The 26,511-nt window shown below is 54.6% G+C and overlaps 1 protein-coding gene and 1 long non-coding RNA gene across 5 annotated transcripts in view; one reads left to right on the forward strand and one right to left on the reverse strand.

Moving 5' to 3' along the window:
- LOC121477958 overlaps positions 1-10,548 on the reverse strand; it is a 97,324-nt gene extending 86,776 nt beyond the window's left edge. Inside the window, exon 1 of the long non-coding RNA XR_005984391.1 lies at positions 10,396-10,548. This is a non-coding gene — a long non-coding RNA (uncharacterized LOC121477958). The remainder of the gene's footprint in view (positions 1-10,395) is intronic.
- Positions 9,303-26,511, forward strand: part of SIRPA (signal regulatory protein alpha) — a 42,192-nt gene continuing 24,983 nt past the window's right edge. Inside the window, exons 1-2 of one of the 4 annotated variants that reach the window (XM_041732572.1) lie at positions 9,303-9,651; positions 10,422-10,509. In XM_041732572.1, the coding sequence (XP_041588506.1) occupies positions 10,431-10,509 (79 nt within the window). In that variant the 5' untranslated portion in view covers positions 9,303-9,651; positions 10,422-10,430. Of the gene's footprint in view, positions 9,652-9,960; positions 10,114-10,209; positions 10,510-26,511 lie in introns of those variants that run through there. The other 3 variants (XM_041732571.1, XM_041732574.1, XM_041732573.1) reach the window with 3 other exon arrangements.

Genomic DNA, 26,511 nt, shown 5'->3' on the forward strand with positions numbered 1-26,511 from the left:
AAAAACTTGAAATAATGAGATGAAAACACACAGATCACTACCTGAAACGACAGGTAGAACTGGTGGGAAAGTGATAGAACATTTATTGAGTGCCTCCTGTGTGCCAGACTTTTGATATATATTATTTCTTTGAATCTTCAGAATAGCCCTGTAAAGAGGCTATCATTTTTTTTTCCCCTCTTTACAGATGAGAAACTGAAGCACAGAGAAGCAAAGTCTCTTACCCAAAGTCACGCCACCTGTAGCTGGCAAGGCTGGAATCCAGACCCAAGCTGACTGGCTCTGAAGCCTACTGCTTCCCACTGAAGCTTTGGCATCAAGCAGTGAAGGGGTGGGGTTTGCATGGGGTCGGGGAAAGATCCATTTGGTTCTTGTACAAATGGTGGCAAGTTTGAGGCCCTCAGGCTGGGAGGAAGAGGCTATAAAAATTGTCAAGAGCCTCAAATGACACCCCGAAGGATTTGGGCCTGCAACTAAGCAGCAGATAGGATTCTCAGGCCACCCAGTACGGTGGGGGAGACACATACTTTGCTACTCAAAGACCAGCAAGCTTGAGCCTCATCTTGGAGTTGGTTCTACAGGGCAGAGTCTCAGGCCCCAGCCTGACCCGGCTGAGTTAGAATCTACATTTAATAAGGTTAAAGTCTGGATTACATTCAATTCATCTGGTCTGTGATCCTATCCCACTGGGATGAAGGCAAGCAAGCCCAACCTTGATCATTCTGGGGGTTCCCTCCTCTGAGGAGTTGGCTCAGTTCCAGAGGCTTAGAGAGTCCCCAAAAATCTGAGGTGGCTCCCAGGAATCTGTCTACACTGCTTGCCCTATAGCTCCTCAGCTCCCATCTTGCTCTAAATCAAGCCAAAAGGCTACTCCTTTTGCTAATATTGGAATGTGGTTCTCCCTCTCACTTCCTTCTGGAAACTGCATTCCCTGAGCAAAACCCCATTCCCTGAGCAAGAACGGTGCATATCAGCCATGCATTCATCTACACACCCTCCCTCCAAAGGGAATGTCCCCCCCCCCCCAGTCCCCCAGCATCCCCCTGGCCCAGGGCCGCAGCAGGTGCTCAGTACATATCTGTGACCCAAGGATGGCCAAACCATCGTCCCACTCAAGGAGCCCCACAGGCTCAGCAGCACTGCGCAGCCCTGGGGTCTATAGTGAGGTCAGAGGCCTTGCAACTCAGGGCTGGCTTCCTGTAGCCACCCCTTGATGCTTACCCCCAAGGCCATGTCCCCGGGTCCCCACGCACACAGGTCCCGCCCAGTCTGGAAGCCCTGGCTGCTCCACCATGTTCTTCCTCTAATCCAGCTGCTCCTGATTCTCTCCAGTACTTTCTTCCATTTGAGACTTTGACCAGAAGTCAGAGAGTCTTAACTATGGGCCGCACTTCTGCCCAAATCCCAGCAGTACCTACTGACTACACCCAATTATTTGCTGGAAGCTGGGGAGAGAAAAGCCCGGAGGCACAGACTCAGGCTAATATGGCCTAATTTGGCCTGTTTCCCTCTCTTTGCCTCAGTCTCCTCTGCTCCAGGGGGTCAATTACTACTTTCTTGGCTGGACAGGGCTTGACACTCACAGAGAGAGGAAACTCCGGTGGTGTATTTCAGGCACGAGACCACCCAGTGCTCCAGGCACTTGGGAGTAGGAGAGGGAGGAGGGTGGGTTGTGGATAAGGAGGGCACATAAGGGATTTGGTACCAAAGGGTCTGGTTCATCACCTTGTTTGCCGCCAATGCCATGTCACTCAAGTGGTCTCTGCCCCTCATGGAACCTCATTTTGCTCAACTGCACAAATGAAGAGGCATGAGAGGAGTCAACTCTGGCCAGGCAAGATGGGAGCCGAGGAGCTACAGGGCAAGCAGCTGCCAGGCTCCCATGACTTAACGGGCTCTGGAGGGGACCTCCCATCCCGCCTTCCTCCTTGCTCCGGAGGCAGCAGCAGTGTGGAGGCTGGTGTGGCCACCTGCTGTCCCCAAGGCCACAGAAGCTGAGCGGAGAAAGTGGTGTATGTTACTTTGGTTTTCCCTGAGAGCCAGGCCAGTTCCTGCCCAGGGACAGATACTTCCTCTCGGGAATAGGAATGAAGCCAACTGGACTCCTGGCCTGCCTGCCTGGGAAGGAAACCCAACTTCAATGAGGACATCTGTTCCTCGAGGAATCCCAGCCCAAGCAGGGCTGTCGGGGCAGAGGAGCCCATGTCCCCCAGTAGAACAACTGGTGCCTCTTGGACAGAGCTGCTGGCCACTGATCCCCCTCTTTTAGTCCGTCTATGTTATTTACTGAGGCCCTGCTCTGTGTAAGCACAGTTCCAGGCACAGGAGAACAGACATAAGGACCCTGCATGGAGCTCAAATTTGAAAGGGGGAAAGTCAGAGCCACCAAGAAGTATATAATATTTATATGCAATCAAGAAAAAGAAAGTGGGGTAAGAAATGATGGGACACTTTTAGACAGAGTGGTTGGGATGGGCTTCTCTGAGGAGGGGACATTTAGGTAGAGACCCAAAGGAAGAGATGGAGCAAGCCAGGTAGCCAGCTGGGGAGAGGGGGCCCTGGGTCCAGGGAGCAAGTACAAAGGCCATGAGGTGGGCAATTGCTTGGCATGTTCAAGGAATGCAGAGGAGATGACTATCGCTGGAGTAGAGTGAGCCAGGGCAAGAGAAGGGGTAGTGGGTGAGGTCAGGCAGGGCTTTGTGGGCCACACTGAGTCCTAGGTTTTACTGCAAGAGGCAACAGGAAAGGCTACTGGGAGGTTTAGACCCAAGGCGGGATAGGATGGGGAGGCTGGAGAGCAAGCAGGAACCCAGTGAGGTGGTAACTGCTCTAATCCAGGTGAGAGCTGGAGGTGGTGGGGCCAGAGGGTGACACAGGCAGTAAGAAGTGGTCAGATTCGGAGTCTCTTTGAAAGGTAGATCCAGAGGATCATCAGGCAGGACAGTGAGTAGGGAGGAAGAAAAAGTGAGGACACCTGAGCAAGCACAGGAACAGAGCTGAGATGGAGAAGTCAAGGCAGAAGCAGGCACCAAACAGGGTTCTCAGCAGCTGTTCCTCCCCAGCACAGTCACATTCTCTCTCACACATACACACCCTTGCCCTTTTTATCTATTAAGCCTGCCCTCAACCTGTTATCAGATAAGGACACTGAGGCTGGGAAGCACCCAAGATCACACAGCTAGCGCCATCCAGAGCCTGGAGTTGAACGCACATCCCAGCCTCTGAGCTATACTGTCCTATCACCACTGGGAAGAGTTAGACTCATCTGTCCATTCATTATTTCATTCACAGGTCAGTTGCTCGTGTGCCTCCAGCCAGCCAACAGGCCCAGTCTGGGTGCCACAGAGGGGTCTGGGAATCAGGAAGCCAGCCCTCCAGTGCCAAGGGAGACCCCAAGACAGCAGCACCATTGGGCCCCGGGCTCCCAGCAAAGCAGAACTCAGAATGTGCAGAAGTTGGGAGCAGGGGCTGGAGGATAGGAACTCCTGGATTCAGAGTCTAATGCTGCAGCTCACAAGCTTACCCTGAACCTCCCTATGCCTCAGCTTTCTCATCTGTGAAATGGGGATAAGAATTGTGGAGTTGTGAGTTGGAGTGAGGGGCATGAGAGAATCTGCTGGAGTCCTTCAAGCCTGGGGCTCAGAAGGCGCATCTACACTGTAGCTGTATTATATCACCACAGGGCAGAGTCCGCACTTGAACTCGGGTTTCCCGGTAGGCGCCAAAGCAATCAGCTCTCTGTCCTGACGCCAGCCCTTGCATCACCACCCTGCAGAGCACCCCCACCCAGAGGTGTTGGGGGAGGCTTGGCTCCACACAGCTGGGCTCAGCTCCTGGCGGAGCCAGAGCCCCAGAGCCTGAGAACAGTGTTTAGGGCCTGACAGCCTGGTCCCACCCCTAAGGAGCGCAGGCGAGCCGCCTGCCTGCTTGCCTGCCAAGACACTTAGATGCTGACTTCCCCTGGAAAGCACTAATTACAGCATGGCTCCTCCAGGCCCTGGCTTGGTGATCTGTCACAGCCCCTCAGCTCCGGGGCACTGGCTACAATCTCTGAGCCACACCATTGCCCCCTCTGTTCTCCCCTGGGTAGGGAGAACAGTAAACAGAGGGCTAGACAGACCCACCAGTGGGAATGCTGGGACTGAGCTCTGAAACATTCCTGTCACTCTATCTGGTGGTCCCTGGATCAGACCGCAGCAACAGCAGCAGCAGCAGCAGCGCCCGGGGCCTTGTTAGAAATGCAAGTTCTCAGGCCTTACCTAAGACCCACTGAATCAGTTAATCAGAGGGTGGAGCCCCGGGATCCACTAACAACCCCTCCAGGTGATGATGATGCCTGCTCAGTAGAACCACAGCTCTGATTCCTGTGCAGCTCTGGTTGAAAGGTGGGGTGCTGTGGAGAGGTGATTAGAAGTGGGGTACTTTAAAGCACAGCCTCAGAGAGACCCTTCAAATCTAGGCTCTGCTGATTTCTTACCCTGGCATCTTTTTTAACTGGGTACATATTTACTGACAACCTACTCTCTACTGTTGAAGGCCCTGGGGCTGCAGGATGGGTTGAAAACAACAGCAATCAGCAAGATCTTTTCCTATATGAACTCATCCCTTGCAAGAGACGTTTGAGGTATGTTTCTATTAATCTCCAGTCTGGGCAAGTGAGGCCCAGAGGGGCAAGGTAGTTTGCCCCATAGCCAATCTGAGTAGCACTGGCATCTGAGCCACAGGATATGCCTCCAGGGCCAGGCATTGGGCCTCTGGGTCGGGCTGACTTGTGGCTGGTCAAGGAGATGCAAAATGCCATAAAGACCCCCACCCCTGGCAGGTCATGCTGCGTGCTAGGAAGACAAAGTTAGGAAGGGGGTAGAGCACTTTGGGGTTTGAAGAGGTGACTCTTTTAACAGGGGGGCCTGGGGAGGTGACCTGGGAGCAGAGACTTCAGTAAGGCACCTGTCTGTAAAATGAAGGCATTGGGGCATCTGAGTGGCTCAGTGGTTGAGCGTCTACCTTCGACTCAGGTTGTGATCTTGGGGTCTGGGGACTGGGTCCCACATCAGGCTCCCCACTGGGAGCCCGCTTCTCCCTCTGCCTATGTTTCTGACTCTTTCTCTGTGTCTCTCATGAATAAATAAAAATTTTTAAAAATCTTAAAAAACAACAACAAACTCAGTTCTCCAGAAAACAACAGTTCCCATTTGTCCAGCAGCTACCGTGCTTTTCAGGCATGTTCTTTATGACATATTCAGACCACACTAAGGAGGGGGACTTGACAGTGCCTTCATTTTATTTTATTTATTTACTTTTTAAATGTTATTTATTCATGAAAGACACCCAGAGAGAGGCAGAGAAGGTAGAGGGAGAAGCAGGCTCCCCTCAGGGACCCCGATGCAGGACTTGATCCCAGGCCCCCGGGATCACACCCTGAGCTGAAGGCCAATGCTCAACCACTGAGCCACCCAGGTGCCCCCAGTTGTTGGTTTTATAATGGGGTCACCTTCTAGCCACGTGGACTCGGCAGGTCACTTCACCTCTCTGAGCCTCCATTTCCTTGGCTGTAACCATCATGTGGTCATCATGTGGTTCTCAAGATGAGGTCCTGGGATCAACAGCTGGAGAACTGAGTTCTAATCCTAACTGGCTTGGCCACTCACCAGCTGTGGGTCCCCGGCAGGTCACTCCATCCCCGTGAACAGGGGCACCTCGGCCAGAGCCCGCACACAGGTCAGGGAGCAAGGGTCGGGGAGCAGAGCAAGCCCCCAGTGAGGAGGGAGGAGCTGAGGATGCTCCCACCGCCTGCCCCAGCCAGGCTAGCTCACCACTCACCAGGAGCTCCTCTCTGGGGCAGTGGGCTCCCTGGCCCAGGCTGCCTGGGAGTCCTGGCTATTTTTATTTTTATTGTTCTGGCTCCATAGCTGAGGCCTGTAACTCCACATGGCTCCTCTCGCCCAGAAAACTAGGCGGTTGGCAGCTCTCGTCTCCGAAAGGACCTGTGCAAAGGCAGCCTGGCCGGCCCGCCTGCCTGCTGATGCCAGCCCGGGGCTCCGGGAAGCCAGGAGCAGAGCCCAGGCAGAGCGGGCTGCCGGCAGGTCCCGGCCTGCCCGGGAACAGTGACCCTGGCCCGGTGGCTTTCCGCCTCTGGGAACATGGTGCTGTTGCTGGGGCTTCGGTGAGATGATGCATCACGGGAGCTGGTGTGCACACACGGCCCGTCCCCCCCCCAGCTACCGTGGCCGCTTCATGACTGTGACCCCTCGTGTCAGTGTGGGCCTGACTATTCCCGTTTCACAGACAAAGAGACTGAGGCTCACGTAACATGCACACACATAAAAACGTTTCCCTGAGCCACAGAAGCCAAACTGGCAAAGTCTTGGCTCCGAAGCCTCTGATCCCCCTGCCCCTCCTCATGCTTGTTCCAGTCTGCTTTCCAGTGCACCCTGGACAACAGGGGAAGGATGCCACCTGATTTCCCCAAAGGCCCCTCCGGCTGCTGAGTAGAGAGGATATGGGGGAAGGAGGGCCCAAGGCAGCAAGAAGGTGCCCAGGTGGGAGATGATGAAGGCACCCAGAAGTGGTTTGGTTCTGGACATGCCGGGAAGGTAGAGCCAGGGATTGCTGACAGGTTGCCCACAGGGAGTGACAGAGAAGAGAAAGCAAGGAGGGACAGCCTCTGGCTTGGCTTCCCGAATCCCTCAGTCTTCCCTCAGATGTCATGTCCTCGGAAGCCTTCCTTGACTCATCTCCTCTCACAGGCTCTCCTGGGCCCCTTCCCTGCTCATTTTCCCCTGTAGCCTTCGCCCCATCTTCCATGTTGAGTTGTCTGTTTCCCTCTGCTGGCAACTTTCAGCCCTTTGCAGGCAGGAGTTTTTGTCTTTTTTTTTTTTTTCCCAACTGCTCTATCCCCAGGGTCTAGCACAGTGCCTGGCACACAGTAGGTGCTTCATAAACATTGTTGAGTGCATGAAGAATGAAGGGTATATGTATGAAAGCAGTTCGATTTTAATCCAGGGCAACTCCTCAGAGGAGGCAGCTGATTCACCTCAATTATCTGCCATAATCTGCATGACCTCAGGCACATTGTCACCCAACCTCAGCATACCCAGCTGCCCATTGGTCTCGGTGACCTTCCAGCCCTGACCTTCCAGCCCTGACAGCGAACACGGTGATTCTTCTGTGGTGGCTGGACCAGGAGAACAGGCCAGACCCCCTCCTGGGGCAGAGAGGAGGATGGAAGGGGCCCCTGCGTGGGGCAGCCCTGCTGGCTGCCTTTGCCAAAGGTGCTCTATATAAATAGCAGGTGGTTCAATTATTATCCTTCCTAATCCGCAGCTTCCTAATCCTGAGCAGGTCTGTGTGTGTGTGTGTGTGTGTGTGTGTGTGTGTGTGTGTGTGTGTGTGCTGGGGAACAGTGAATGGCAGAGCTTTCTAGAAGCCCAGGCCAGGAGACCGCCTCGTCTCTTGACCTTCAGCGGTAGCTCCTGCCCTCTCCTTGCACCCCAGAAGGATTCGGGTGATGGATTTTCCCAGGAGCCTCAGCGGCTCACCTTCATGGTCTCAGCCAGATGTGGCCTGCAGAAATGGAGACTGTCCGCCCCCTACCTCAGATTTGAAGAGGACCCCAAAACCACCTCCTCACTGGTGCCCTGATTCCATGCTCCCCTCTCTCAAGCATACCCTCTAGCCTCCACCAGAGTGGCCTTTTAAAACATATAAATCAGACCATGGTGCTTCCCTGCTCAATGCCCTCCAATGATTTTCCTACCTGCAGAATACATGCCGGCTTTTTACCAAGGTCTTCAAGGCCATGGGGCTGGACCGCTTTCCCCCATATTTGCTCATTCCCCTCTGGGCAAGCTGGCCCCAGGGCCTTGATATGCGCTGTTTCCTTCACCTGGAATGTCAGGTCCCCAAATCCTCATCTTGCTGCCCCATCTGGTGACTCTGCTCCCAGCATCTCACGCAGGCCCTGCCCTCACTTCTCACTCTCTATGCTCAATCTTCTGTTGTTCATGAATTATTTCTACTCGTCTACGTATCTGTCTCCCCACTAGCATGTAAATTCCTTACGGACGGGGACCTTGTGTGGGTCATTGTGTGGGTGCCTCCCACACCCCAAGAAAAGAAAATCGCCCTGTACTTCAAACGCCGCTCAGAACCCTGTGGGCTCCCAAGGACGGTTGCCAAACAGTTTACTTATTTATCAAATGCTGTGTAGCACTCAGATTACATGCTAGGCACTTTTTGAAGCACTGTACAAATATGAATTCATCTGCGGGGCTGATCCCCGCACCAGCCTTTTTAGGTTGATCCTCCTGTTAGCCTAATCGCAGATGGGGAAGCTGGGGCACAGACATGGTAAGGCATTTCCTCAAGTCTGTACAATCAGAAGAGAAGGCTGGCAGGATTGCAACCCAGGGAGACTGCTTCATGCTCTCAACAGGTGTACACTGCCTCCCTGTCTTAGCACAACACCCTGTCCGGACACTGACAGGGAGTCTGGGGTGGGGGCGGGGGTGGAGTCACTTTGCAAAGCTCTGCAGCCTGGAAATCCGGGATTGAAATCTTGTTGTTACCCCAGGCCTTGCTGTTTGGCCTTAGGCAAGTCCACTCCCTCTCTGGGCCTCAACTGCTTCTCTGTTGATAAGACTGGCTCTCTCTCCACCTCGCTTCATTCATATTCTCCTACAGGCCTTGTGAGGCAAAATTGGTCATAGCTTATTTCCAAGCCCAGATCCCTCCAATGTGCAGAGGGTCCTGGACTCCTCTGATGCCTACCGTGTGGTATCCCTTTGCCAGGTGGCCAGGGCATCCCCAGTCCCTCTCACTGACCTGGGTGCTGTTGGGAACACAGCTTTCCCTCAAGGAAAAAGAGAGAGAGGGAGGTGGGGGTGAGGGGAAGAGAGAGAGAGAGAGAGAGAGAGAGAGAGGCTTCACCAGGAAGCTCTGTCCTGTCTCCAGGCCCCTTCCCCTGCTCTCCCTACCTCTCATTCCCCCGCTCCTGCCCCCCATCATCTTCCGGGAGCCCAGGCCTTCAAGCCCCACCTCTCCCCCACACCCGGCCTGGGCCTTCTGCACCCCCTGAGTTGGCTCTGCCTGCCAGAGAGCCCGCGGCCCCTGGTTCGCCGGGACCCTGCCCCTCTGGCTTCTCGGCGCCACAGCCCCCCTTGGCGTTCCCGCTCCTCCCCGCTTCCCTGCGCCTCTTTTCCAGGCGGCACTGAAGTCCTTCCTACACACACGCTATTTTTGTACCATCACTCTCTCCTTCCTCTCCCCTTCCCCCTACATTCACTTACTTCCTGCTTTTCCTTCACCTCGGCCCAGCTCTCAAAGAACCGGGCCCCCGGAGCGCGCGCCTGCCCCGAGGGGCGTCGGGCTTTGGGGCCCAGGGGCAGGGGCGGTCGGGAGCGGCCGAAGGCGGACACCCCCGCGGCGGCCCCGCGCCCCTCACTCCCGCGCCGCCTCCGGCCGCTCCCGCCGCGCGGCCCGGGGGCGAGGGGCAGGTCGGCCGCAACTTCCCCGGTCCACCTTAAGAGGACGATGTAGCCGGCTCGCGGCGCTGACCTTAGGAAAGCAAGTTTGCGCAAAGTGGAGCGCGGCGCGGCCTCCGGGCAGCCCCGGCGGCGTTCCCCCGGCGTCCCGGCCCCCGCGGCGGCGCAGGTCCGGGCGGGACGGGGCGCCGCGGCCGGGGCGGGGGCCGGGGCCGGGGCCGGGACAGCGCGGGGAGCGGCGCGGGCGCCCGAACTGGCTCCGCGATGCGGCCGGCGGCCCGTCCGGTCCCGGGCGCTCGCGGGGCGGCGGGCGGCGGGGATCGCGGCCCGGCGGGAGGGCTGGGGCCGACGCAGCCCCCCGCCCCTCCCCTCCCCCCTCCCTCTCCGCCCCTCCCCCCCTCCCCTCCCCTCCCCTCCCCTCCCCTCCCCTCCCCCGGCGCGCGGCCGGCGGGGACACGGGGCCGACGCGCCCGAGCCCCGCAGCCTCCCCGGGCTGGCGGGAAGGAGGGAGGCGGGGAGGGCGCGCGGGAGGGGGCCGGGCTGCCGGGAGGGCGGGGGCAGCGGCCGGGACTGCGGGCCGGGAGCGAGCCCTGCCGAGCCGCCGGCGCCGCGAGGAGCCCGGGAGGGGCAGGTGGGCCGCGGCGGGGGCGGGGGCGGGGGCGGCGCGCGGGGCTCGGGGCTCGGCGGGGCTCGGGGGGGCTCGGGGGGCTCGGCGGCTCCCCTCGCCCGTCTCCGCCCCGGTCTCCCGGGGTTGGGGGGTTCCTCGGAAAATCGCGGCGGTGACGGCGGCTCCTAAGCCGCTCCAGGCGCCCGTTCCGGGGGGGGAAGCCCGGCCGGGGGAGGTGGGGGGAGAGGAGGGGGAGCCTTAGTCATTTCCCCGCTCCAGCCTGCGCCCGCCCGAGCGCGCACTCACCGCCGCTCTCCCTCCTCGCTCCGCAGCCGCGGCCCATGGAGCCCGCCGGCCCGGCCCCCGGCCGCCTCGGGCCGCTGCTCTGCCTCCTGTTGGCCGCGTCCTGCGCCTGGACAGGTAAGCACCCCTGCCGCCCGCCGTTGCCGTTGCCGTTGCCAGACTGGGGGCCCAGGCCTGCCGGAGCGCCACTGGGAGCCCCTGGGCTAATGTCCAGCGGTAGTAAGGGGAGACGTGTCCGTAACCGGGATTACAGAGGCAGAAACTGAGGCCCAGAGACGGCCAGCCACTTGCCCAAGGTCACACAGCCATGGGTAGGACCCACTCTCCGTGGACTCTGATCGCGGGGGCATTGTGCTGGGCACTGGGACATACCCAGATGGATTGGCCCACCCAGCCCCTGCCCAGTCTGACGGGGGAGGCAGGCTGTCAGCGGCTTTCGGAGCCAGGTGCCCCTGGCTTCTCCAGAAGCTCTTTCCCTGGACTTAATGCTCTTGACGAGTTCGACTTCGGGGTCTGAGAGAAGGGGGTGGAGGCAAAGGTCCCCCAGGTACTACCTGGAAGGGAACAGAAGCAGCCTATTGCAATGAGGGAAGAGTGAGCTCTCCCTCTGGTGTGCAGAGTAACATAGTGTTGGTGTGTGTATGAGAGACGGAGAGGAAGGGAGGCCGCAGTAACTCTGGGTGAGCTGCTGTGATCAACAGATCCCGATGCGAAAGCGCTGGTGGATTGTCCCTGTGCTTGCCAAAGCCTCTTGCTGGATGGTCTGCTCCTGGCTGTTCTCTAGGCTCCCCCACTTCCTCCTGCCATCCCCCCGGCTTCCAGGCAGCTCCCTGCAGTTCAGGTGCTCCATGGGGCTGTTACCTGTGGCTCTGAGCATGTCTTTTTGTTGGCTTACATCAAACACCTGGCTGTCTCCAGCAGGCGGGCTCTGAAGGCTAACGTGTGTGTGTTCGCCAAGGGGTGAGGTCACCATTCAGGAGTCCTGCATCTTAAAGGGGTTTTGCAAAACCATGGGTCTCCTGGGAGGGCACAGGCGGCAGAGTAATGGCTTTAAAGGAGTTAGGGTGGGGAGACGAATGGGGATCATGTTTTTTGGCTACTTGAAGCTGTGTGGTAGGCAGAGGGGTCTGCATCACCATCCTTGAGGAGGGAGGTAAAGATGAGCTCAGTACCCACCTCCCGTCCACCCCCCCCCCCCCTTCGTGCCTTTTGCTTTTGCCTAGAGACTGGTAACCATCTGATAGCAGTGAGGAAGGGAGAACTGGCAAAGAGTGGGTGGAGGGAGAAGTGGGGGTGGACAGCAGCTTCTCTCTGCCCTGCAGTCTCCCCAGAACCCCAGGAATCCACGTAGGCATCCCCCCCCACCCTACCCCACCCCACCCTACCCCACTCCACCCTGGGTCTTCCCGCGGCATGTTCCATGTTCGTTGGGTCCTGGCTGGGAGGAAGGAAGCACTGATACATTTCATGTCTGCCTGGTGAGTGGCATCTCCGATCTGCTCCTTCCTGCCCGAGCCAGCCGTTTACACCCTGCAAAAGTCCCAGTTCCTGCCCCCACGTCCTGCCTGGCCTGGCCGGGAAATGCACAAGTGTCTCTCGCAAGTACTTAATTTTCCTGAAACAGGGAACTGGGCCCACATTCATTTCTAAATGTCTATTCTAGACCCTTCTCCAACCAGGACCCTGTGGTTCAGTTTCTGGCAAATGACCGGTGACACTGATTAACAAGTGTTCGGATGGGCAGCCTGCCTTTCCCGGGGCGCTGGCTGGGAACGCCAACACCCTTCTTGTGAGCAAATCACCCCTTTTTGCCTATAAAAACAATCTATAAAATGGTAAAGATTAGGCCGTAAAACTTCCGTTCCAATCCATTCAGCATCAATAGCCTGAAAAAGTGGGAGCAGCAGAGGGGCCTAGATTAACTTTGAGATAAATAAATCTTAGGAGGTAAGAATAAATTTTTTGGCAGAAGGTGCTGGGGCAGGGGTGGGGTGTTGCCATCATAGAGGAGCCTGCCAGCATCCTTCGCTCTGTGTCCTCTGGGCTGCTGGTCACACTCTGGGCCCTGGCATGGGATTCACCTGGGCTGACGGCAGGATGGGGCTTCGGGCCCCTCCCTCGGCTGCTCCCAGCATGGAGTTTATGACAAAGCAGAAGAGAGGCAGGAGAGGAGGGCAGGAAGGTAGAAGGAGGCAGTTGTCCAATTTTCCAAGAAAATAGATTTGTTCAAGTGAGAAACTCAAATGTCAGGCTTAGGAAGGCGGCGTTAGGTTGAATGACTACTAGTGTGTCGGGCAGAACTGTCAGCCCGGGAGGTGTCACATGATTACTGGGACTCCACATGATCACTGTTTGCAGGGGGCTGGTCATGTGAATTATCTGGGTTGGGGAAGGCAGGAGAAGAAGTTTCTAAAGATTGCTTATAGCACAAATGCTGCCAAAGGGAAATTCTAAAATGATGCCAGTGAAGTCACCAACCTGTGTTCTTGGAGCCAACGTGAGGCCTGTTTCCTAAAACAACCCCGCTGAGGGAGATTTGGAGCCTGGGAGCTGGGCTTGGGGCTTGGGGACACCCGGGTAGCCCGGCTCTGCAGCAGCCCGCAGCACCTGGTGTAGAACATGTGGGCTCCTTGGGTGGCCCCACCGAGGTCATGGTCCTCTGGGTCCCCTACTGGGTGGACCTTGGTGAGCTCCCACTGGCTCCTCACTCTGGCCTGGAGGAGGCCAGGCCACATTGGGGTTCAGGTGTTGGGGGACAGCTGGGCTCTCCAGTGACCTTCTGACCCTTTGGTAGAGGGGGGGACATACTGGTGGCTCCTGTGTACTTTCCTAAATGGTGAAGTTAATCTCACTTCCTCTTTCTTAAGAAGACATAGGGGGTGGGGGGCGCTTGGGCCCCAATGGGCTCAGGCTGTTGGAAGTTTCCTTAAAGCCATGGTGTTCTCCAGGTACTTTCTGGCCATTAATTATTCCTTTACCAATTCCCTGGAGACGCACGGTGTGATTCATTGCTCTATTTGTAGTCATTCAGCATGTACAAAGTCCTGATGTGAACCACATGTTGAGAGAGAAGGGAGGAGAACCCACGTCTCTGAAAGTTAACTGTACCCCAGACTGTGCCGAGTGCCTGTCTGTGTCATCTCCTTAAGCAGCAAGGCAAAGCACGAGTTGGCTGTTACCCCCATTTTGCAGATGAGGAAAATTGAGTCCCAGACTGGAGAAGTAACCTGCCTAAGGAGTATGTGGCAGGGCGCCGGGATTCTGAATCCAGTCCTTCTGGCTGGGTAGCCTCTGAGGGAAGAACTTTACTGACTGAATCAGGGTGACTTTAGTCCAGGCTGGAGGGAGCGGGAGGAGCCCCCTCCAGGCCTAGATGGAGGTGCGTGAGGAGTTCCTCTGGGGCAGAAGTCCTTCCCTGAGTCACTGTCGTCTCTCAGAAGGCACACAGAGGATGGAACAGCTCACAGGAGCGATGTGGCTTCCACCAGAGCCCCCCATCTGGGCTGCCGAGCTCTGGAGCCCCCAGAGCTGGAATATTCCTCCTTACATCTTCCCGATGCCCTTTGCGACAGATGGAGAGGGGGTGTGTGAGAGGAAGGGAGTCTAAAACTGTTGTACGGAGCCCACACACACTCGCTCGCTGCTTCCAATGGCTCCGTGCGACAGGTTATTTTCTTATTTGTAGAGTCTTGGACTGATGGAAGGCCCCCCCCCTTTTAAATGTGCTCAGATTTCTGGCCTGTCAACACAATGCAGATCATGTCACTCCCCGGCTCAAAACTGTTGAGTGGGTCCCAGTTTTCTCCAAAAACACTTGAAAAGAAAAGTGCAGCAGTGTGCCGGGCCTCCTCCCTGACAGGCCTTGGTTCTCAGCCACATGTTTTCCAAAAAGCTGACCTGAGATGCTGCAAGACAGCCGGGCCTCCTCCCCGCGGACCACAGCTTTCCTGGCTGCTCGCGCCCATTGGCACCTGAGGCCTGAGGAACCCAGAGTTGTAGGATCCCAACGTGGACCCTGTTTACTCCAAGCATTCCCCAAACATATGAACACGAGGCGTTTGGCTTGTGGAATGCTCATTAGTACGCGGCCTAACCCAGTTTGGTAAACACTTTGGTACAAATCCGGGCCCTCAGCTACACTCTCTCCTCTCCATGCCTTCGCTTACGCTATTCCTGCCATCAGAGCTGCCCTTCCATGTACTTCCTTATCTTCCTATGCCCAAACCTATTCCTCCTTCAGTTTGTGCTGCCTCATGATCCATGGGAGCTCTTCCTTCTCTGAGCCCTCCCCTCCCCCACCCCCAGGATTTTTATCCGACCCTGATTGAGGCTACTTGTTGCACTCTCCTCTCTTTTTTTTTTTTAAAGATTTATTTATTTATTTATTTATTTATTTATTTATTTATTTATTTATTTATTTATTCATGAGAGACACAGAGAGAGGCAGAGACACAGGCAGAGGGAGAAGCAGGCTTCTCTTTAGGAGCCTGATGCGGTACTTGATCCCAGGACCCCGGATCACACCCTGAGCCAAAGACAAATGTTCAACCACTAAGCCACCCAGGTTTCCCTGCTCTCTTCTTGTTTTATCACCATGTGCATACATGATCAGCCCCTGGCGGCCAGGGGGTTCTGGATATGGAGCAAGCAGAGCCTAGTGCTAAGTCCCAGGCTCGAACCTGGAGCCCTGGGTGTGAATCCCTGCTCTACCATGTATTGGGCAATCTACTGCACTCTGTGTCTCGGTTCCCTCATCTGTGACATAGAGATGACATTAGCAACTCTTGTTTCAAGGGTGAGGTCCTTGTACACGCACGTGTAATGCTTGAACCTGTGCCTGGCATATAGTAAGCACTCGGCACGTGCCAGCCAGCCTTGTGGCCACTGTTGTGTTCTGTTCAGATTTCCTCCTCTGCAAAAGTGGGGCTGACTTTTGTCAAGTACCTCGCACAGCTTCTTGCACATAGCGGGCACAACATAACAAAAGCTGTCACGGGAGTGAGTGCAGCTCAGTTTGGGGTTTTTCCCTGTAGCTTTGGGGCCATAGGGGGAGGGACAACTGAGCAGAACCCCAGGCTGATGGGATTTAATTGTCCTTTCCCGGGACTGAGGCTATGGGCGCAGGCTGCCTCTAGGTGTCTCTGTCCGGATCCACAGGTTTGGAATCGTGTGTTCCCAGTCCCAGAAAACCAGAGGAAGCCTGGGAGAGCTGTTGGTGCTCTCACTGAGAAGCTTGCTGTGCCCCATTGTGGGAGACAGCACGGGACTGGTGGGCTCGCACAGCAGATCCACTGCAAGGCCCAGGTAGGACACCGAGCGCCCTCTCTTCCGGCCAAGGCTTTTTGAAACTGGGCTGTGCTGGAAGTTTCCATCATTAAAGCCAGAAATCTGACAGGATCCTGAAATCCATGGAAAAATACTAAAGTAATAATAATGGAAACCATTGTTTCCAGCCACTTGCTGGACTCAGCATTTGGCCCGTGTGATCCCGGTGGTGCTCACAGTTAGCCTGGGTGCTGTGCACGGTTATCAGTTCCATTTGACCAAAGAGGAGACTGGGCTTAGAGAGGTGGAGTAACTTACCCAAGGTCACACAGTAAGTGGTAGAGTCGGGCTGATAAACCAGATCAGCCCGACTGTAGAGCCCAGGCTGCTAAGTAGACATCTCTTAGCCTTGTTTGACAGGTAGGGGAACTGAGGCCCCAGGGTGCTGATATCCCGCTCTCTTGGCACTTCTCTCATATTTCTATCAATCACTGAATCGTCCCAGGAGGCGGAGGTGGCGGATGTTCCCAAGATGGGTTTCCGTCCCATGCTGGAGAAGGAAGACTCTATTTTCACAGCTGAAACTGCTTTCCTGTTCACTTGGGTGTTGCTGGGGCAGGTCTTCTGATGGAGCCCTCCGCAAGATGGCTTTCCCCTGCCAGGTGTCTGGCCAGACCCCTGGCCAGGCCCTCCATCCAGAGGGATGTGGAAGAGCCGAGGTGGAAGTCAGACATGATACGAATCGGCTCTTTGTGTCTATAGGATTTCCTGGCACATCCATTTGGGGGTGCAGGGTGTGAGATGGCCGCAGATTGGAGCCAGGAGCCAAGGGGATCAGGAGGGAGATGGGGAGCCAGGAGAGCCATGAGCCTCAGCCTGGAGAGCCGGCTGGAGCGCTGAGGGCCGCTGCCAGACCCGTCCCCATTGCCACCATTCTTTAAAGCCGACAGTGTCCCCCAGAAATGGAAGCCCACGGTGGAAAGAAATAGGGCATTTGGTGCTAGGGGTGAGCTGAGCCTCGAATTCATGCTGTCCTTCCCTTCCTTACCTTTTTGTTTTGGAAAATTTAAAACCTAGACAAAAATGAGAAGGAATGGTGGGAGGACCCCTGGCTTCAACTGATCTATCATTCTTACTGTGCCTGCTCCTCACTTTACTGGGGGTGGAGGGGTTGAGGGACATTTTAGAAAACAAATGCTAGACATCAGGTGTCACTTCAGCCGTTCCCACATCTCTTGATGTGCCCTGTCGTCTGATGCTCACTGTGTGCCACAAAGTGTGGAGTTCTTGACTCACATTTCACAGATAAGGAAACCAAGGCTCCTGAAAGCCAGGTCGGGCTCCTCCCATGGCCATGTAGCCAGTGAGATTTAAAGCCAGATCCCAGGCTCAGTTTACTCTTAACTCCTTTACTATTCTCGTTATGATCATTTGAATTATAAATATTCATTTAACAAATATTTTTGAGCATCTACTATGTGTCAGGTGGCTCTAGTTGCTGGGGATACAAGCATGGGTAGACAAAAACACCTCTTCTCATGGAGCTGACGTTCTAGCGAAGAAGCAAAACAGACCCAAGTAAATATTGCATCAGGTGGAAACAGGTGCTATAAAGAAGGTAAAACAGGACAAAGGAATAGAAGGCGAGTGGAGACAGAGGGAGAGCCTTTCTGAGGAGCGGAGGCCTGAATAACACTAAAGGAGCAGCCATGGGAATATCAGAAGAGCAAGCCACACAGGAGTGGCAAGGGCAAAGGCCCTGAGGCTGGAATAAGTTCCAGGAATAGCAAGGAGTCAGTGAGGCTGGAGTGAAGGGAGATAGACAGTGTGACAGTTGGGAGAGGTCAGGGCCAGACAAAATAGGGTCTGGTTCACTGAGTACCGTGACATTGACCATGTCAGGCCATGTATAGAATCAGTATGCTATGTATCACCTTATTAAATTGTCACCACAGTTCTGTGAGACGGGAACTATTATTATACCTATTGGACAGATGAAGAAATTGAGACCCAGAGAGGTGCAGTGACTTGCCCAAGATCACACAGCCTATAAGTACAGAGCTAGGATTCGAGCCTAGGCCCTAAGTGCTTCAGCATCCTCATCACCGCTTTCCTGCTTCCGTTCTTGCCTCCTCCCGTCTCATCACCCAGAGCAGGTGGGTGAATCAAATCCTCTTTGTTCCTGCTCCCAAGTTCCTGGTTCCCACTGCACTTAGAATAATACCAAAATTCTTACCATGATTCATGGGACTTGGTATTTTCTGGACCACATCTGTCTATTTGACCTCATCTCATACCACACTCTCCTTTGTCTGGGGGCTTTGGCCACAGCAGCCTTCGTTCTAGTTGTCTTACACACCAGCTTCTTTCCTGCCTCAGGGCCTTTGCACATGCTCTTCTCTCCTATACCTTCCTTGGCTCTTGCTTCCTTCAGGTTTCAACAGTGGTCTTGCCTGGTCAGAGATGCCTTTCCCAGCCACCCCATTCTGAAAGCGGCTTCTCCTTGTTATTCTGTCATGACAACAAATTTGTTTCTGAGCACTCCCAGCCATTTCTATATTTGTGTCATTCTTTCAGCCTTGTGTCCCCCGCTAAAATGTAAGCTACATGAGAATAAGTGTCTTATTTGCTGCTGGGCCTCTTGAGGCCTTTGCACAGGGGCTGGTCTCCCAACTGTCACACAGCAGTAGGCAGGTTAATACATACAGCTGAATGAAGGAACAGGTGGGTGCTACGATCCCCATTTTCAGGAGAGAGCTCAGAGCCTTCGGGGCACACAGGCAGCAACCCTAGTCTGAAAGCAGAGTCGTGCCCTGACGACTACACAGTCTCACTTCTGTGGCTGGGCCATGCCCACTGCACAAATCCCCACTCATCTTGCTGTCATAGGATCCTCAAAGCACCAAGAAGCACACAAATATCAGGGTCAGCCCGGGTGGAGGGAGGTAGCCAAGAGACCCCACATTTGTACCTAAAATTCTGGCTACACAAAACTGCTTGCCCTGGTGTAGGCACTGTGATGAATGAGCTGGCAACCCATGAAACGTGATGCCATTAGTGCTCCAGTCTCTCAGCAGGGTTTGGTGTGGAGGGCCCAGCCTGAGGTCAGTTGCTCCCAAAGAGCCATTCATTGTGTGAGGCCATCCAGTTCAGCAGGTGAAGATACAGGTGGAGTCAGATTGCTCGGCAGCCCCACGACCTTGGCCAAGGGACTGTACCTCCCTGAGCTTCAGTCTTGTCCTCTGTGAAATGGGAGCAGTAACGGCCCTGCCTTGCTGGGTCCCCGTGGAGGTTTGGCGAGGCCGGTCGTGCTCCGGTGATGGTGATGTGTGATGCTTTCCCATCATGGTTACTATTGCTGTTCTTGTTGCATGGTCATCTTTTCCTGGTTTGGGGCTGGAGAGAACAGGTGGGACCTCCACTCCATCATTCACTGGCGGGAAGACCTGAAACCCACACGCTGCCCATCTCAGCCTCAATTTCTCCTTCTGTGATGCGGAGGCACCCTTGGTTGCCCCCCTGTGAGCTCCTGCCATCTCTGATGCTCCAACCCAGATGCCTGTCTCACTCACCCTTTGTCTTTATGAGACCCCAGGCCCCCTCTCTAGCAGGGGAGGCAGTGGAGTGGGTGCTTGCTCTGGGGCCCATTGCTGAGTTCGAATCTGACATGTGCCACTTACTCTGTAAGCATGTGCTCTGGAGCAAGTGCCTTTCCTTGTTTTGAGGCTCAGTTTCTCCATCTGCAAAATGGAACCTGGAACCACTGTTTCCTCTCACACGGGGAACTGTTGAGGGTTAAGGGAATTAAGAGCTATGGAAAGTGCTTTGTGAGCTGCAAGGAGCGCTATAAAAGGCATCAGTGGATAGTGTCAGCTTGGGGAAAAAGCTCATCCAGAGACTGTCTGCTGTCGGCAGCAGAGTGTGCTGAAGCCTTGGCAAATGTCATTTAATAAATGCGTGTCGCTTTTAAGGGGGCCTTTATCTCGGCTGGGAAAATGTGTGCGATCCTTGGCAGCGTGAGAATCCAGAAGCCTGAGCTGGAGGGGACTCCATCATCACAGGGAGAAACGATCGCGCACCAGCTCTGGGAGCAGATTTCTCTTCTAGTCCTGCCTCTGCCCCTTCTCTGCCTCTCAGGGTTACAGCTGCCTCACCTGGATGGGGGTTGGTGACAACAGCACTCCTCTCTCTGGGCTGCTTAGGACAGTTACGTGGGGGCTCCCTGTTATGTGACCTCACGCATATGTGGTACCCATGGGAGCATAGCTGGGCAGCACGGGGGCCTGTCCTAGAGGAACCATGTGGCATGTGGTAGGGAGGATGCATGCATTCTCAGCCTTTCCAGGCCCCACCTTTGGGCCTTAGTTTCTCCATCTGCAAAATGGGAAGGTGAGAAGAAGGTCCTTAAGTCACTGAGGCACCAAGCACAGTGGATGGGGTAGCTGTGTCCCCTGTATGTTCTCCCTGCCTGAGAGGTCCTCCTGGGCCTGGTAGATACAAAGGACACATATTGAGAGTTCTTTCCCTGCTGCTTGGCAGAGAAGGCCACACTGAAGGCATTGCTTCATCACCTCCAGGTCCCTTCACCACCAAGCAAATACTCACAAGGGCCTTTGGCCCTCCCCGCCTCCAGGCCTCCTAGCCAGCAGATGCAGCAGTGTGCAATCTCATGCCTGTGTTGGGGCAGAGCAGGTTCTGCACTGAAGAGAATCCTTAGCTTCTCAGTCTTAAAACCATGATCATCCATCCTCTCCTTTGTCCTTAAATGTCTGCAGCATAGTAACAGCTGCCCGGCATTACATGCTTCCTCTCTACCAGGCACAGTACTAGGCTCTTCACATGCATCAGCCTGTTTCATTCTAGCATGATCCTAGGGGTTATTATCATCCCCATTCTACAGATGGGAAACCACAAGTCCAGAGGGGTCAAGACCTTTCCTGGGGTCTCAGAAGTGGCCGAGTTAGAATCTAAATCTGAACATACATTCAGCAAATACCAGGTATTGACATAAACCTGGAGCATATTACAGGGAACAAAACTAAGTGTCTGCTCTCAAAGGGCTCATAAGTAAGTCTAGGGTAGGGAGGTGGTGCTAATGAAATCGGCAAATACCTAGGTAATATGTTGGGTGGTGGGTGATACGTAGGAAAATAAAACAGAGCAAGGCATACAAAAGGGATAGTGTTTTATACAGAGTGGCTGGGATCCCTGGGTGGCGCAGCGATTTGGCGCCTGCCTTTGGCCCAGGGCACGATCCTGGGGGCCCGGGATCGAGTCCCGCGCCGGGCTCCCGGTGCATGGAGCCTGCTTCTCCCTCTGCCTGTGTCTCTGCCTCTCTCTCTCTCTCTCTCTCTGTGTGTGTGACTATCATAAATAATAAATAAAAGAAAAGAAATTTATACAGAGTGGCTAGGGGCGGCCTTTCAGGTGGACCTGAAATAGGTAAAGGAGCCAGAGTGTAGGTATCTAGGGGATGAGATTACCAGGCACAGGCAGCAGCAGGTGCAAAGGGCCTGAGGTGAATCCATTCAGCATCTCGCACAATTGAGAGCAAGCTACTGTAGGGCCCTGGCAGCCACCAGAAGGATTCTGAGTCTCACTTCTAGTGCAGTGAAGGCTGCAGGAGGGTTTTCAGCAAAGAAAGAGGTTATCTGGCTTAGATTTTAGAGGCTCCTCTAGCTACAAGGAGAGCGTGTATTGTAGAGAAAAGGAGGGGAAGGCACAAAAGGCCAATCTGGAATCTGAGACAAGGATCCAGGTCAGGGACAGAGGTGCGGTCAGGTGGCTAGAAGAGATCAGAGTCTGGCCAAATCCTAGCAGTGGAGCTGGCAAGATCTGCTCATAGATGGGTTGTGCGACGTGACGGGGCGGGAGACCATCCTCTGTCCAGTTCTTTGAGCCACTAACCTCCGACCCTGGGGAGAGAGCCATTGGTACCTCCTTGTTTACAGATTGCAGAGAGCAGGAGGCTCAGAGAAGAGGGACTTTGCCAAGTACCCCCGCTGAGGATGAGACATACGGGTCTTCTGGCCCCAGAACCCTGATTCTAGACTGCTGGCCCTGCAGGGGTTCTCCTGCTGTGTGGAGGGGGTGCCAGGGTCTGCGCACTCCCTGCAAGGATATGGTACAGTGCCCAGTTCCCAGAATTGCCTGGAGTCGGGGTGGAGGAGAAAGTATCCTCATCTTATGGACAAGACCCTGTGCATCCCCCTTTGTGCTGGCTCCAATGCAGCTGGGGTTGTGCCTACTGCAGCACGACAGGTCTGTCCGCGGCACCAGACCACTGCTGGTGATAGCCTACTGTGCGGATGGCACCTGAAGCCCAGTTCCTGGCAAGCCCAATGCACCTGAAGCCTGGTCCCGCCTAGCCCCATGCACCTGAGGCCCATCCCCGGCTAGCCCCATGCACCTGAAGCCCATCCCCAGCTAGCCCCATGCACCTGAAGACCACCCCCGGCTAGCCCCATGCACCTGAAGCCCATCCCCGGCTAGCCCCAAGCACCTGAAGCCCATCCCAGCAAGCCCTATGCACCTGAAGCCCATCCCCAGCTAGCCCCATGCACCTGAAGCCCATCCCCAGCTAGCCCCATGCACCTGAAGCCCGGTCCCCGGCTAGCCCCATGCACCTGAAGCCCAGTCCCTGGCTAGCCCCATGTACCTGAAGCCTGGTCCCCGGCTAGCCCCATGCACCTGAAGCCTGGTCCCTGGCAAGCCTCATGCACCTGAAGCCGGGTCCCCGGCTATCCCCATGCACCTGAAGCCCATCCCCACCTAGCCCCATGCACCTGAAGCCCAGTCCCCGGCTAGCCTCATGCACCTGAAGCACATCCTCGGCTAGCCCCATGCACCTGAAGCCCGGTCCCTGGCTAGCCCCATGCACCTGAAGCCCATCCCCGCCTAGCCCCATGCACCTGAAGCCCGGTCCCTGGCTAGCCCCAGGCACCTGAAGCCCAGTCCCGGGCTAGCCCCATCCTAGCTGGCTCAAGGCCGGCGAACATGTCCTAAGGACTCTGCCCTGGTCCCTGGATTGTGCAGAGCTCTTCCTCTCCTCTGCACCTTTGCTCCTATGGGTCCCCTTTCCTGGAATGCTTTCTCATCTCCCCAGCCTCTGTCAGCCTTCACCACCCCACTCAGGGGCCACCAACCTCCAGTAGGTCTCCCCACATCCCACCCCTTTCCCGAGACCCTATCCTAAGCCCCTCTTCATTCATTTATTTCTGTACAGGTGGTCATTGCCTATGTCCGGGACTCTGCCCCACAAGGGCCGGGACCCATTGCCCTCCGCTTTGTGTCTTGTAGCATCTAGGACTGGGCCTGGCATGGGAGTGGGGTTCAGGAGGACACAATGAGCCAGGCCACCTCCAGAGAAAGTCAGTGCCTTGCTGTGGCTGTCGGAGGCCTGGCAAACTTGCATCCAGCCCTGAGCCCCGCCTCTGGGAAACCGCAGGATCCATAAGCCATCCACCAGGCAGCCCTGCATGGATCAGTCCCAGGGACTGTCTGCTACCTGCCCTGGGCCATGGGTTCCAGACTTTGGGCCTGGCCTCTTCACCACATGAGCACGTAGTAAGCATAAGCAGGTGCCTGAGACCAGCTGCCATGCCAGGCCTTGCCCACCAGCAGCTGATGGCAAACCTGAGGGAAGTGGCTCTTCCCACCCCCCCACCACCCTTATGTGTGGAAACCCATGCATGTTGGACACCTTCGCAGCTGGGCACGTGGACACACAGATGTTATGCCAACAGTGGTCCCCACACACGCTGTTGTCCCTGCCCACAACACTCTGCCAGTGCACACACTCACATTCACACTCGTGTGTACACCACTCCCATCGCACTCAGGCTCCCCACACACACACTCTCTCTACACATGCCTACACATGCACGTACACATCCCACTCCTATGCTCCCCTGCCGGCACACACATTCACAGGCAGCCCCGTGCTCATACCCCTCCCAGACATCTGCTCACACCCTTGGGCACGGACACACCCTCTCATGCCACCAACATGCTCACACATACCCAGGCCGCCCACAATTCAGATACTCTCCCGCACATAGCTCATACCCCCTTGTGCCACTGTTCACTGGGCACCATTCGTGCACACTCTTGAGCAGCCCTGTTGTACTCAGCTGCACACATGCATCATCTCCTGCACATACTCACAGGTGCACACACCCCTTTTGCCCAGCACATGTGTGCACATATGTGCACACTCCTGCATCTGCATCTGCACACTCCTCCACACTCCTGCATTAAAAGCGCTCTCACCCACAACCCTAAATCATAATCCAGAAGGGGCCAAAGGCAGCCCCTGACAAGGTATGAGTGGGGGATCATAAACCAGCAGCTACCCCCATGAGAACAGCCAGGAATGGTCGTGGACAGGGAAGGGGCCACTGAACTACTCCTGCTGTGGGAGCCAGGGGTTCTCTGCACCTGACCAGGGTCCTGAGCCAGAGCTCTGGCCATGGCCTCCAGGCCCCTGGGCACCTTGAGTTTGTGGCAATCTGACAGTGACCTCCAGCCTGTCTTACAACAAATACAGGGAGCCATCATCACCCACTGTGCTGACTTCTCCTGTTAGAAAACTTACTCCCAGGTTTTATTTCATTAAACTTTTTTTCCAAAAGAAGTAAATATTCACTGAAAAAACAGATTTCAATATATTGTTTTTTCAGTGAATATTGTTTTTCAGTGATATTGTTTTTTCAAGTGAAAAAGACAATGGGCCAACCCTGGGCCTCGTTTCCCGGACATAATGTACCTCAGCATCATGGTGTTTGTCACTCTAGACCTTTGTCTCTAGATATTCCAGGGACGAGTCATATCTGCAGATGTTTCTTGAGCATCTAATCTGTGCCAGATACTGTGTCAGGAGCTGGGGAAAAACATTAGTGAACACACAGACAAGATTCCTGGAGGGCAGGCTCATTTCAACAGTGAACATGTATGTGACAGATGTATTACATGTATAGATTTTCCTTATTATAAAATAGGATAGTGTAAATATTTAATACTCCTCCAGTTTAGGAAGTCTGAAAAATCCCCAAAATAGAAGAAAAAACCCCTCAGTTTTAGATTCATGATCCAGAGAGTGTGGCGTTTTATGGCCTTGTATATAGTACCTTGCTGTTGTTTATTTAAAAAGAGTTTTATTTTATTTTACAAAGTCATAATCATACTGAAAGCACAGTTTTTCTTACTTTTTTATTGCACAAGTCATGCAAACAGAAAGCATAAACAGCAAAATCCCTTGTAAATCTACTGCAGAATTAACCACTACTAATCTTTAATATGTACTTCCTTTTAAACTTGGAAGCCTGAGATCACACTGAATGTGTCACTCGGTGACTGACCCTGATCTCATGATATATTTTTGTGTTGCTAATTGTGATTCTACACCATCATTTTTAATGGCTGTACACTTGTTCCTCATAGGGGTTTACCATCATGGGATCGATCAGTCCCCTTCTCTTGGACGTTAGGATATTTCCAATTTTTTATTTTTATGAGAGCGCTTGAGTGAACGAAGCAGAATGTTTGCTCATGATCTTAGTTATCTGAGTCCGATTTTACCTTGTTTTTACTCACTCATATTTTAACTACCTCAAAATGTTGATTGCAGTTACCTTTGATGGTATTTTATGAGATTATTATTGTGTTTCTGTTTTTTTCTAAAGCTTTACAACGAACAGGTTTTATTTGCATAATCACAGTGTCGTTTAAAATTATGATGTCCAAAAAATGTCCACATTACCAGTTTTCCTGGTGGTGGCTTTTTGGGCTTACCTGTACTCCATGTAAGGGATAGGCCGTAATTCATTTAGCCATCCCCGTCTCGACTGTCTGGGTTCTTTCCCAACTTTTTCAAGATCGTCATGTGGGAACCCCACGCCATGTTTGGGGCTATGTCCTCATGGAACAGCCCTGCAAAGGCTGGTGAACAGCTTTCACACCTTTGGTACATCCTGCCAAACTGCTTTCCCGAGAGGATGTTCCAATTTCCACTCCCACCAGCAGCGTGCGAGAATGCCTGCCCAGCCGCCCTCTTCTCCTGGAGACGGTTCAGGCCCCTGGACAGCGGCTCTCCCTGCCAGGAGGGCAGGAGAGAGCAGGAAATGGTTTTGTCCGCGATGCCAGCATGATGACCCCAGGCCCAGAACCGCAGGAGTGATTTTTAACAAGCCCGGTTCCCAGAACAGAACCTGCAGAGAAAAAGAAAAGCAAGCAAGCAAGAAAAAAACCTCTCTGCTGGAAAAAACACACATATACACAGATTAAAATAATATTTGGCACTTACGTCGCACTTTTAAAATTCTTCAAACGCTTTATAAACACTAGCTAATTAATTAAGCCGCCTAAATCTGGCTGCAGTTGGTGGAGAGAGCGCAAGAGGAGCTAAAAAAAGGGGGGGGACCAGCCCTACCCAACTCCAGATTTTATTGTCGCCTGCCCAGGGTGTGATTACAGGCCTCCGGCTGCACCCCAAGAATAGCCCTGCTCCAACACGTTGCACGCCTGGTTCTGCAGCCATCTCCTGCTCGCGCCGCTCCCCTCACCAGCTGCTGACTCACGGCCCTGTGTGGTGTTATTGATAAGGATAATAATAACTGGCATCTCTTCTGCACACCCAGGGGCCAGGCGTGGTCCCGGGCGCCCAGTTCGCACGGTCTCCTGGGTATGCCTGTGGCAGCTCCATTCAACAGATGAGCAAAGACTCAGAGAGGGGCTTTGCCCAGGAGCAAGTGAAATCCCTCCTTCCTTCATTCATGAGCGTTCATTCAGCGTGTATTTATTGAGGGCCTGGTGTGTGCCAGACACTGTTCCAGGCAGGGGGTTGGAAACAGTTCC

This window comes from Vulpes lagopus, chromosome 18 (genome assembly GCF_018345385.1).
Source record: "Vulpes lagopus strain Blue_001 chromosome 18, ASM1834538v1, whole genome shotgun sequence".
NCBI lineage: Eukaryota > Metazoa > Chordata > Mammalia > Carnivora > Canidae > Vulpes > Vulpes lagopus.